Below are 12,711 nucleotides of genomic sequence, written 5' to 3' on the forward strand. Positions count from 1 at the left end.
GAAAACATCAATGAGAGACAGATTTCCCCAAGTTTATGAATTGTATGTAGTTCAGTACTTAGATCGAGTCCAAGATTTTCTTAGCAAACATGCAAAACCCACCAAAATAGATGTGAAACCACCACACTCATTACTATCATTTTATTTTTAGGAAAAGCACCAGACAGTTGCATGCAGAGCCAAACCAACAAACTCAGAACATTCATCCTTCAATACTATCACTGTTTCAAATAATTAAATAAAAAAAGAATCCAAGTGCATTCAAGTACGTGACCACCCAATTCCAGTTACACCAATCTTTAGATAAATCCCTGATTACATTTGTTCATTCATTATAAAAGAATGAGATACTGTGTTGAATTTAAAAAGAGACTACAGTGGAATGTGAACTGGCAGTGGAGCAAATCAATCATGTTCCTATCTCACTGTCTTCATAGGAAATAAGGGCTGAGGGAAACTGGGATTTCTGTTATCAAATACAGATATCTTGAGTGTCACCTAATAAATTATTGCCATCAGTGTGTGCCAGGTTCAAAGCAGGGGCTAATTTGTTAGCACTGTGAGCTTTCAACTGAGAGTTCTCAAAATGTTGATTCCAAATATTACAACTGAATCCCAAATGTAGCCCGTGCCAGCCATAGCCTAGGGCAAGTTATTTTTTTGCAGCAAATACAGACTCCAGTTGCAGCAGTTCCAAAATTTGCCATATAACATTGAAACAAAAAGCAGGAAGAAGTCCTCCTTTGCAAAGCTTTTAATCCAAACGAGAGCACCAGTCTCAGCCCACAAACCTCTGACTCTGGCTATTGTTGCCAAAAGTCTTGGTCCCACAATGAGATGCTGCACTGCCTCTGCTTTTTGGTTTCTGGGCAACCTGAAACAGGAGGGTTGTACTTGTGCTTTTCGCTTCCTCAAAGGAATGTGTGGAGGAGACCAGCAGGATCTTGGTTTAAGTAGATATCAAATATTTTTAAAGCAATGTGTCTAAACACATTGGTTTGTTTTTTCTAATAATTAGTAACACCCCCCATAATGAAGCTGATGAGGGTGTAATCACCTTCACAGGGTCTAACCCAAAGCTGTCCAGTTCAAGAGGGATGCAAGGGGCTTCTGGCAACCTTTAACAAGGCATCTTCTCAATAAAAGAAGAATTTAAAAAGCCTTTTCAAATACAGTTTAAAAGTAAAGGTAACTGACACTATCTAGGAAATTAATAACCTTCCCTGCAAAATTAAAATGGGAAAGGGATTTTGAGTGACACACAGTTATTTAACACTTCAGTGCATGTAACAAAACTGCATACAAAAAGACCATTTCAATCTGTATTATTGAAAACTGTCTGGAGTACAGGCTGTAGCCCCGAGTAACACACCTAAGCAATTCACATGTCCAGATAATGATTCCCAAAAGTAACAGCCTTTCAGAATAACAATTAACAGTTAGAACTATCTGTTTCTTTTGTTTTCTCAACATTATTTTCTTTATGTGTTGGCTTGCTTTTTTCTTCCTTAATTTCATTCTGGTTCAGCGTGTTTTCAGACATCTGATCCCCACTGGTGGACACAGGATCTAAAACTACAACGGATTTGGTGTCTTTTTCACTGCTAGAAGCTTTTCTTGTAAATTCTGTATGACTAGTTGATCTAAAGGAAAAAAGAATAAACATATTAATACAGATGACAGTTCACATATTCAGAAGGAAGACTATAAATATACAGAAAAGCATTTCTATTAATAGCATATATGACCAGGACAGGTCTACCAAGCTAGTAAATAAATTTACAGATATAGCAGCTGTTATCTACAGACAGTAGTGCAAAAAATGCAACAGTCACTTTACCCCCCGTGAATCATTCGTTAAGCTGGGCATGGAAGATGAAAAATGAACTCAGAAGGCAGTGAAAAAATCCTTAGACTATGAAATTATTGGTTTAAAGACAGCCATAAGAATTTATTTTCTCTCTGCTCATCTCAGAGGTGGTTTTAGGTTCCCTCATGTCCAAAAGAGCAGCTGCACTTGGAGAAAATGCCACCAGCTCCTGCAGTGCGTGTGCTGACAGTCCTGCAGCCTGGAAGGAGCACACGGTTCCTCCACACCTGGATCCCAGAGCCACCTGCCCGGGGCTGTCCCTGTGCTGCACTCCACTGCAGGACTGGGAAGTGTAACCAGGCGTTCCCTGTGACTGCCACTGGTCTCACTGGGAGCAAGTGCAAGTGATTTCTGGAAATTCATCCGCTGGGTTTGCTGAACTATTGAGGGTGTTAGACTTCCCCTCTGTGCTGCAGAGCTGGGGTTACACCCTGACTGCCTGCAGGGCAGGGATTCGTGTGGATAAAGAGCCCTCCGAGCAGGCAGGAAGGAAAGGGCAGAGACACCTGGGTTATTTGTCCAGGCTGGCATCATGCTATAAACACTAAAAGCACTTGTCTATATTCAAAGGCATCATACCAGTGTTGAAAACATGCAGGTAAATCCTCAGATTAGTTGGAATGCACCAGCAGAAAACATGGCAAACACTGGGAACGCTCGACCCGAACAAGTGGCAGATTGGGGTGTTTCCCAATGCCACCCTAACCCTGCTGGGTGGGCAGACAGGTTGGACCTCCCTCACTGAGCCTTCCAGAGCCTGCCAGCCCATGTGCCTGAGGTCAGGGAGCCGGGCAGGCTCAGGGAAGGCAGTCACACACACGGGTACTCAGCACAGTGGAACGGACCCACTGCAGGCACCCACGCTCACACAGCCACGAGCACCACACTGGGCAGGGGTAAAATCCTTCCTGCTGGAAGGTCCCACACACACTGCTGGGTGTGCAGCTCCACTCCCCTGGGAAGCCTGACTGTGGAGCTGCTGCACACAACTGCACCGGCTAGTCAAGAGCCTCTATTTCCCCCCCTTTTTCTGGTAAGATAACACCCTAGAAAGGAAAAAGCAGAATCGACTGGAGGCCAGAAAAAGAAATTCAGCTACTGGATACATCTGCTATGAACTGCCCTTTATTGTGATGGTCTTTGTCCTAGAGAAAATGACCAAGAAGAAAAGAGGTCACCCCACCAACAATTAGAGCATGGGGTGGGGAATGGACTGGCTCCCACCTGACAGGGAGAGAGTAAATGAACAGGTTAAAAACAAATAAATAATCATAGAAACAACAGCTGCTGCACTTTCCATTTCAGAAAGAATTTACTCAGCTTGCTACTGCAGCGCTGGATACAGCAAATGAAATTCCACGTTCAAGCTTTAATTACAAGAATTGTCTCTAACATCAGAACTTTGGTATAAGTTAATTAATGCAGAAATTGGCACTAATAGATACAGTTTCAGACTCATTTGATTATCATCAGAAGCTAGTGACTTCATAAAGAAAATAACGCTGACTTTATGCAGAAGTTGCCAATCATTCAGAAAAATACAAGGTGGGGTATTTTGAATGTTACAGCAAATTAAACTTTTTAAAGCAGTGTAACCAGAAAAGGGTTATTTTAAAAAGTGCTACTTTTGAAAAGCTGATTGCCCAACACTATAAAAATGGTCAAGCCATAAATGCCAAGTTCATTTTTATTTCACTTTGGAGGTAACTATCTTTCAAACCCAACAGCTGGACTATTTAATACAATCTGGTGAATCAAAGTATAATTCTTCACTGGGCTCACAGTGGGGAGTCTGCATTAGTGTATGGCAGCATTCCAACAACTGATGCACAGCCAAATGCTCTGAAGTCTGTTTCATTTATAACAAAAATGGATAAAATGGCAATCATATTTACCACCTTCAAAGACAGAAAAATGAAAGATGTCGATATAAAGTAGTTTAATGGAGGAAACTGGTGATTAAATCAGCGTTTCAAGCATAAAAATAAGAATTACTATCCGGTTTCCTTGTACTAGTACTCCCTTCTTCAAATCCTTTACACTGGTGCAGCACCAGCCTGACAGTGCTGCTGTTACAGCTGAGGCACTGTTAAAAATTATTAACCTTATTTATCAGGTATTCACAGCTCACTTTCAACAGTTTGTCAAGAGCAGAACGTTTCAGTGCAAGAATGAACATAATTTTGGTGCTCCCTTTCAAAAAACAGTTTTTACTGCTACAAATAAAGCTGGGAAAAGCAGACAGAGTTTGCCACAGTTCTGAACAATTACAAATTTGTTTAGCCAAGGTATTTGCATTTAGTTCTATTCAAAGCTCTTCCCTCATTAAAACTGTTAATGCTGTTATCAGTATTCTTGTTATTTGCCCAACTATATATTTAAGCTAGAAATTGAGAACCTAGTTCTATTTGTACTCATTCACACACAGTTGTTCATAAGTCTGCATATATTTTTATGACTAAACACATAAAATTTGTACTGGGAAATTCAGATTTAGATGATAAATACACTTTAGATTAATTGTATGGGATGCGCAAAGTCCCATGCAGTACTGAGGACTACCTGTGTGTAGTGGGTTGACCCTGGCCAGACACCAGGTACCCACTAAAGCTGCTGTCTCACCCCCCTCTGCAACTGGACAGAGGAGAGAGAAAAAAAAACAGCTAAGGATTCATGAGTAGAGATAAGAGCTGGGAGAGGTCAGTGACTGATTCCCTTCACAGGCAAAACAGACTCAAAGTGGGGACAGTACTTACATTTATTACTAACAGGATATGAGCCAAAGGGTGAGTTAATTTTATCTTCAGTTCAGAACTTTCATTAAGAATAAAAGCATAAACTGCAGATGTGTTTATTAAACATTTTAGGATTCTTAAGAAGATAGGGGAATAAAAAAGACAAAATGAAAGACTAATTCTGAGCAATAGCAAAAAATACACCAATTCCAAGTTTTGGAAGTCTTCAACAAACAAAAAATTCCATCCCACTACTACCAGTATTTGTCAAAAGGAAATTATTAGGAATACAGTGACACTAGTGATTTAGTCCATTGTTCCCTTCTCTGATACCAGTGCTACCTGTAACACCAGATATCTATGAAAAAAGTGCAAGAAACCTCCATTTCAGAATGCCCTTGCTAAATCTAGTAGAAAGGTGGTCAACACAGCAGCCAGCAGAACAGCACTGCAGACTTCCTTTAGTATGGAGATTGTTCCCATTTTTAGGCACTTTTTTTTAAAAATGCTCAAAAAGATTGGCAAATTCATTTAAATGAAGAATCTTGGAGAGCTTCTACCTGCACTGAGAAGGGACACAGAGTACATGCTAAGAAAAATGTGTGACAGTAACTTTTAAAACAGTTAAAACTGAGAACATCCTCAAACTTCCAGAACATCCCATTGTTTTGTTCATTTGTTGGTCAAACTAATTTGTCCATGTTCAAGCTGCACTGAAAACCTTTGCAGTTCTGTGAGGTTGAGCTGCTCCCCGCAGAGCTGGTAGATGATTTGGGGGTACTAAGATTACAGGCAGGAGAAGGAGGACAAATCCTTTAATTGTATAAAATCATCAGATTAAGACCAACCCTCTCTATAGTTCACTCTGTTAGCACAGAACTCTGCTGCCCAGAAACACAATGTTTACAAAGTGCTAAAAAAACCCCCACCAAACACCCAAAAAACGCAGAGCCAGACACACCTTTCCCTTCTGTGCCTAAACACTGCAGGGGGTCACGGGAACTCTGCTCCCAGGGGAACTGCACTGTCACCTATTCTCTGCTAAGCAGGTGTCACAGAATTACACTCATGCTGGGTTAAACACTGGGAAGAGATTTGCAGAGGAAGTTACCTTCACACTCAGGCAAGGCCTCAGTTTCTCTCCAGGACACACATCACTGATGTGTGTCTCCCCCCTAAGCACCACCTCAGCAGAATTTTATGCATTCCAAATCACCTGCTTAATGGTTTCACACCCCTCTAACCATCTGCAGCACTGAAATAACACCTCACCTAGAGGTTCTAAACTCAAATCTTTCTCCTAAGTTACAGAATCACAGAACATGCTGAGTTGGGAGGGACTCACCAGGACCCTCCAGTCCAACCCTCAGCCCTGCACAGGCCCATCCCCAGAGTCACCCCCTGTGCCCCAGAGGATCAGCCAAACCCTCCCTGAGCTCTGGCAGCCTTGGGGCTGTGCCCACTGCCCTGGGGAGCCTGGGCAGTGCCCAACCAGCCTCTGGGGGAAGAACCTTTTCCTGAGATCCAACCTGAGCCTGCCCTGACACAGCTCCAGCCACTCCCTGGGTGCTGTCCCTGGTCCTCCCAGAGCACAGCTCAGTCCCTGGCCCTCCTGAGGAAGTTGTGACTGCAGTGAGGTCTACCCTCACTCTCCTCTTCTCCACGTTCTCTAAGCTATCATCTGTCAGTTTGATTATAGGAAAATTTCAGAATTAACCTGTATTTACCAACATTGCAGCCCTTCCTCCCAGCCCCTCCCTTGGCCACTGGACCAGCCAATTCAGCTGGAGGCCAGTGCTTGGTTTACACTTGACCATGTGTGGAGCCCTACTTCAACCAAACACTGAAATTCTTTACCTCGTGCATATTTAGGTTAGATCATCACTGATTTGGGGTGGGAAGGATACAGGATTTTACTTAATGAGCTGACTGCTGCCTACATGCTGATCACAGATATATTTTCAAGGGTCTTTCTCAAGAGTGTGACCTTCTTCCTCCATGAGATGGGGTGTGCTCAACTGCTACTCAACATGAATAAAGTATGATGAATATAGGGCTGTTCAGGTGTAAATGTCTGCAAGTATCACCTCCTCCCTCAGATTACAAGCCTTAATAAATGGATAGTGTAGCAAACAGAAGTATTTCACACACAAGTATTCCTATGGTTTCCTATAGGAAGCTGTACACTAAAATCTAGGTGAAGAAAAAAGAATAAACCCTGCACTGCAAGAGACACCTGGTAATTATGAGATGTGCAGTCCTCTACTGTGCTGTGAAAGGTTTGCTTGGCTGCTGCAAACAGCTGAAACAAGTCATACCTTTGTGAGATTTCAAGGAATTGCAAATGATGAGAGGACTGCATCCTTTAACCTCAGGTATGAACAAGGAGAAGAGGAGCCACAATAAATTTTTTGTATGCCCTTGTAATTTAGGGTATCTGGTCCAGGCAGCGTTTTGTTTGTTTATTTAACACAAGCTGCTTCAGGGAATGTGGTACAAAAGGAGCAGAAACCCCCTGTGTAGAGGGAAACCCCCTCTGCTTCAGAGCAATGTCCTCAGAACACATGGTTTGAGGGGGTACTTTCACTGAACCAGCTCTCACATGGCACCTGGGCCACCCATTAAAGGCTGAATCACATCTCCTGGTTTAGTTTCACTCATCCAATGAATCCAGGAATCCAGTTTTTGCACTAAGAACACTCCAGGATACAAATCCAAGCACAGCAAACAGGGACAATAGGCAGATTTCCTTCAGAAATGCTCTGCTGATCCAAACTAAACTGCTAGAACAGATGTCCCCAGGAGAGCCCAGCAAACGGGCTAATTACAGAGCTGAGCTCTCAGACATGTCAGCCAGAGGAACTTCCCTCTGATGCCTCCTTCAAACGGGCCCCACTTCCAATGAGCCCTGCTTCCAATGAGCCCTGCTTCCAATGAGCCCTGCTTCCAATGAGCCCTGCTTCCAATGAGCCCTGCTTCCAGAGAGCCCTGCTTCCAATGAGCCCTGCTTCCAATGAGCCCTGCTTCCAATGAGCCCTGCTTCCAATGAGCCCTGCTTCCAGAGAGCCCTGCTTCCAATGAGCCCTGCTTCCAGAGAGCCCTGCTTCCAGAGAGCCCTGCTTCCAGAGAGCCCTGCTTCCAATGAGCCCCGCTTCCAGAGAGCCCCGCTTCCAGAGAGCCCTGCTTCCAATGAGCCCCGCTTCCAATGAGCCCTGCTTCCAGAGAGCCCTGCTTCCAATGAGCCCTGCTTCCAATGAGCCCTGCTTCCAGAGAGCCCTGCTTCCAACCAGTGCCATCACACCTCCGAGTCTGGGGGCTGCTGCAAACAGCAGCCAGGAGAGCAAAGCAAAGTAACTGCACTGCAACATGAAGCCTGTAGGTTATTCCTGCTGCTCCCTGCCAGCCCAGCTGCAGAAGAGTGGGAGAGCCCCAGCACCTTCTCCCTCGCCGGAAAATCATCCTTAACGATGAGTTTTTCCAATTAAGCAGGTTTACAGCAGTGACACAGTGCAAGGAAGCCCTGCAGCATCAAGGAGTCTGGCCCACCACATTTGTTTTAATGCTTTAAACAAATAAATTAAAGTGAAACGTGTCTTTCAGTACGTCACTGAATAGGCAAGCTGAGAAATAAATTGAGCTTCACATATGCTTTTATAACACATAACAACTGTGACTGTCAGCACAAGATCCTTTTCACTGTCAATTCACCACGCATTCTGCGAGACCTTGGGGCCTGCAATTATTTCATTTCCTTTCTTGTAAATGCAATTTCCACTTAGTTTGGTGGAATAAAGGTACACAAAAGGTGATGGGAGCTGCTTGTATTTTCTGATCTGTTCAAAATTGTAGAAATCCACAAACTACAAACAGTACTTTTCAGGAACAACCTCATCTTTCTACCAGGGTAGCAGTTCAAGAAAAATGCAACGGTATTATTCATGTCAAATTAACTGCTGAACGAATCTTCATCTTTCTGATTAAATTAAAATGAAGATCATCTTTCTTCTAAGGATACTTAAATGAAATAAAAGGAGAAAATACATATGATTGGAAAAGGCATTCTGCTTTTAATACTCAGTGCAAATTAAATACAACTGTAAAGCACAAAAGGAAACTGGGCTCTTTATCCACTCAAAAATAAATGATGAAAGTACCTGCAGAAGAGTGAAGTATCAGTTCATAAAAGAGATGCAAACTGAATATCCAGCTCATTTGTCATGACTCTACCATTCGAACCAAGCAACGGAGACTTGCTAGAATTGGTCCTGGTGGTATTTGTTAACTGACAGAGCAGGAAATCAGAGGTTTAATTAGCCATGACTACAATATTCTGCTGATCTGATTTGTCTTATCTATTTCCTTCCCTTGAAGTGACAAAATGACAAACAACCTGGCAAGGGAACCAAAGCAAGTGCACAGCTCAATCCAAAAGGAGCTTGGTATTGTTGTAAAACAAACCCCTCCTCCGGGGAATCTGTATGAAATAAACGTTGCTAAAGCAGGTTTAACTCTCTGATACTGAACTGGCACCTCGGGTCTTCAATCTGCTGTAACCAAAGATTCTGCTGCCCATGTGTGCAAATGCAGCACTAGCTGCATTTTATTTTTATCTTGAGATTTCAAGGTATTTACCAGCAAACTTTTAAGAGGAATAGTCAGGACTTGTTTTTGTCCAACAGAAACCACCCTCACACCTGCATACAGACCAGTATGACTCATGTGATTGTATTTTTTTAAATATTTGCTAGGACTACTTTTAATCAAGAGTTAACAATATAACTATCATCCCTCTTCTCTCCAAGATATGGAAAAAACCCTCGACCTTGCTATTCCTCAAAAACTCTTGAATTCTTTTTTGTGGCAGAAAAGATGAACTCTTTTTGAAGACTGTTCACAGATTTTAAAAGGAAAAGGACTTTATTACAGAGAATTTTATTTCTGCTTCCAAAAGAGACTGCAAATTATTTGACAAGTCAGTGGTAAACAGCTGCAGACTGTACATTTATCTTGTTAACCAAAATTGATATTAAATCACTTTCAAAATGCACCATCTAAACACATCTGCTACTAAAACATACCTAGAAATCCATATTCTACTTACTGCAAAGTAGGCCTGGAGCCCGTTGCAGCCTGAGGCTGGTTAGAGACAGGTCCTGAGTTGGGTACTTTGGAAGCGAATTCTGTCTCCACATCTTTCTTGTTCAACGCTGTCTGTGCAGCACTGGCTCCTGAACCTAGCACAGGCAAAGATTTTGATTCTGATGTGGCCAAGATTCCAGTGGGACCTAAAACCCAAAGAAAGTTCAATGCTTCTGTTACCCAGATTGACTGGTCTAGAAAAAACACGAGTACAGCAGAACTCAAGCAGAAATCAAAATGGAATTTTAATGAACAGTGCATGGAGAATATCTAAACATTGTGTTTGTAGCTTCTGCTCTCCCCACCAAGATTAACCCTTTCTTGTACCACAAGCAGTGTTTGCTGTATTGACACAGACATGCACTCAATCCCCTCACCCTCTGGGGTGGTAAGTCCTGCTGTCCACACAGCACTACCCAGTCACAGCTTGCCAGTGCTCTTCCAGCTGGAGCAGGAGGGAGAACCAGCCTGATAACAGAAAAGCCTGTTCTCAATACTGATGAGGAGCCAGTGAACTGTCTATAAAGTTCAAGATAAAACTATGCAGCGACATTCAAACCAGCCACATCTGCATCAGCTATGGCACGGACTTACACTTGCACACACTGTGTTTGTAACCAAGCAGAACATTAAGTTTTTTACAGATGACAGTAAAGCACAGCATAAAACTTGCTCCACAAAGCAGGGTAATTCAAATCATCAGCCCCAAACCCTCATTTCTCTGGTTACCATTACTTTCAGGAGTATTTTCACAGTAGGCCCAGACTATTAACTCCAGCAACAACGTCTGAGCTGTGGGCTGGAAAGAGAACCCGAGTGAAGGTGTCTGTGCACACAGAAAATTCCAACAGAGGCATCTCTTGGAGAAAATGGGCATGAAAAGTAACAGATGCGACAGGAAGTGAGTCACTGTGGAAGCAGGCAGAGTTCTCCATAATGGCTGAAATGGCAATGGTCTGGAAGAGAAAGTAAAGCTTCAAGAGTCACTTAATGCAGGGAGAGGAAGAGAACTGCAAAGGAGTGCAGCCACTTACTGCCACTGTCCTGGTCAGTGGTCACCTTGCGGCGGCGCAGGACTCGCTCCAGCTCCGTTTCACCGCTCTCTGTCTCAAGGGACTTCAAGCTTCGGGAACTAGTGGATTTATTCAGTGTTTCCTACAGCAAGAAATAGGCATGAGAAACTCTCTGAGGACATATTAATGTCTTACCAAGCATCTCATATGCACAACTTCAGAATCTTTTAAACTGCATCAAAGTAACTGCAGTGCTAGAGCAGCGTGCCATTAGTACAACAGTGAGCACCTGGGGGATCAGCTCACCACTCCTGCACTCCCTTGGATTTCCTGATGTAGGCATAAACCACACTTATCACACATTAGAGTTTGATATCAGGCTTAAGAAAGATACTCTGGCTCACCAATGAACAAATTCTGATGTTGCAGGGAACTGCCAACTTCCTCCATCTAAACATTTAAAGGATCTTAAAAAACTGCTGGACCATCATCATGCCCATAATTACCCACTGACATCAAAAAGCTAAAGATCCATATTTTACTGCTCCAGTAGGTTTTATATTTTAGATTGGTCCCACATTGCTGCAGCTACAACTGCAGCATACTTTATCCTATAATCTAGCTGATCTGCTATAAACTTGACCCTATGTCTGCATACTTCGAGGTTACTCTTTTTCACAGTTAGATCACAAGTTGAAACAGTTTTTTATACATACAAACCAGAAATACACACAATTACTGCCTTATTCCAAGGTCAGCATTTAGTATCAGTGAAGCTGCAAGTCTCGGAGCACTTTTCTTAAGGTGGGGGGAAAGAGGCTTTAAGAAGCTTTGAGCAAAGCCTGAAACCTCACAAACTTGCCACAGGAATTTAAAGATGCATACAGTGCATACTGCATGCATTTCCCAAATTACAAGAGTCAGTCATTGGATCAGAACTTGATTGAAAAAAATTTCCCCCAAATGTTTATATTACGCAACTGAAAATTTGGTGCCCACATACTATTTCATTTTCCCTCTGAGTCTTGCCATCTTTAGGAATGCCCAGGAATCCTGTTTATTCAGCCTTCCAAAACATATCAGACTCGTATAGTTTTTTTCCAGCACATAAATAACATACTCTTGACATCTTTTGTAGACAAGCACATAACTTCTGAGCAGAAATAGCCAAAGATGAAAGGAATTAGCATTGCAAGTTGCAGAAGTTGTGCTGCTTTTAGAAACTCTGTAAAGTAACTCTTAATTCTTCACTCCTTCCTAGAAGTTAAAATATTTTCATTCTTAACTATTTGAAATTTAACTAAGCAGGTTATTCATTAGCAGTACACTCCAGATCTGTACAAATGTACACGTATGGAAAAACAGAGTCCCTCAAACTCTGCAATTTACAAAACATAAATGTGTTTTGTTTGTAATAATTACATGGAGGTCTACACAAAATGCATTATTAGCATAGTAACAACAAATGTTTACTCCATCACATTCCACCCCCATGTTTGTTGTCTGACTGTGCATAATCACTGGTCTCAAGAATAGACTGGAGCTGGATTTTATACAGTTTGCCATACACTGGAAAGACCCTGAAAGCTCAAAAGCAACAAGCCAGATAGAGAAGTGCAGTGACTGTAGGTTTCTCTCTGCTCCTTCTGAAGTACATAATCAAGGCTCCTCTCATGTCAGTGACAAAGTGCTGAAGAAATAAAACAGCTACTAGAAAATGAAAGGATCTTTGGCAGGATCGTCCTGTCCAACCCTCACTGGTCCAAAGGGCACACTATATCCAACTACTCCTGTAAGTACAGAATTCCACTTAAAACATAGTCTCTGTGTTGCATTTTATTCCTTCCCTATTTACCTCTGCATTTAATTATGTGTCCCTCTAATCAGAGCTCAGCATTAAGGTCTGGTGGCTCTCTGGATCATTTCCTCCCTTATTCCCCTGCTTTCATGTGTC

At 42.4% G+C, this 12,711-nt stretch overlaps 1 protein-coding gene across 3 annotated transcripts in view; it reads right to left on the reverse strand.

Annotated features, from left to right (window-relative positions):
• Positions 1–126: 126 nt before the first annotated feature.
• The window catches only part of SHTN1 (shootin 1), a 60,066-nt gene continuing 47,481 nt past the window's right edge, over positions 127–12,711 (reverse strand). Inside the window, exons 15-17 of one of the 3 annotated variants that reach the window (XM_051799542.1) lie at positions 10,779–10,899; positions 9,707–9,839; positions 127–1,643 (exon numbers count right to left, since the gene is read on the reverse strand). In XM_051799542.1, coding sequence (XP_051655502.1) covers positions 1,433–1,643; positions 9,707–9,839; positions 10,779–10,899 — 465 coding nt within the window. In that variant the 3' untranslated portion in view covers positions 127–1,432. Of the gene's footprint in view, positions 1,644–9,706; positions 9,891–10,121; positions 10,701–10,778; positions 10,900–12,711 lie in introns of those variants that run through there. The other 2 variants (XM_051799541.1, XR_007906665.1) reach the window with 2 other exon arrangements.

Source organism: Manacus candei, unplaced genomic scaffold, assembly GCF_025592945.1.
Source record: "Manacus candei isolate 608988 ecotype Guabito, Panama unplaced genomic scaffold, ASM2559294v1 h1tg000050l, whole genome shotgun sequence".
Lineage (NCBI taxonomy): Eukaryota > Metazoa > Chordata > Aves > Passeriformes > Pipridae > Manacus > Manacus candei.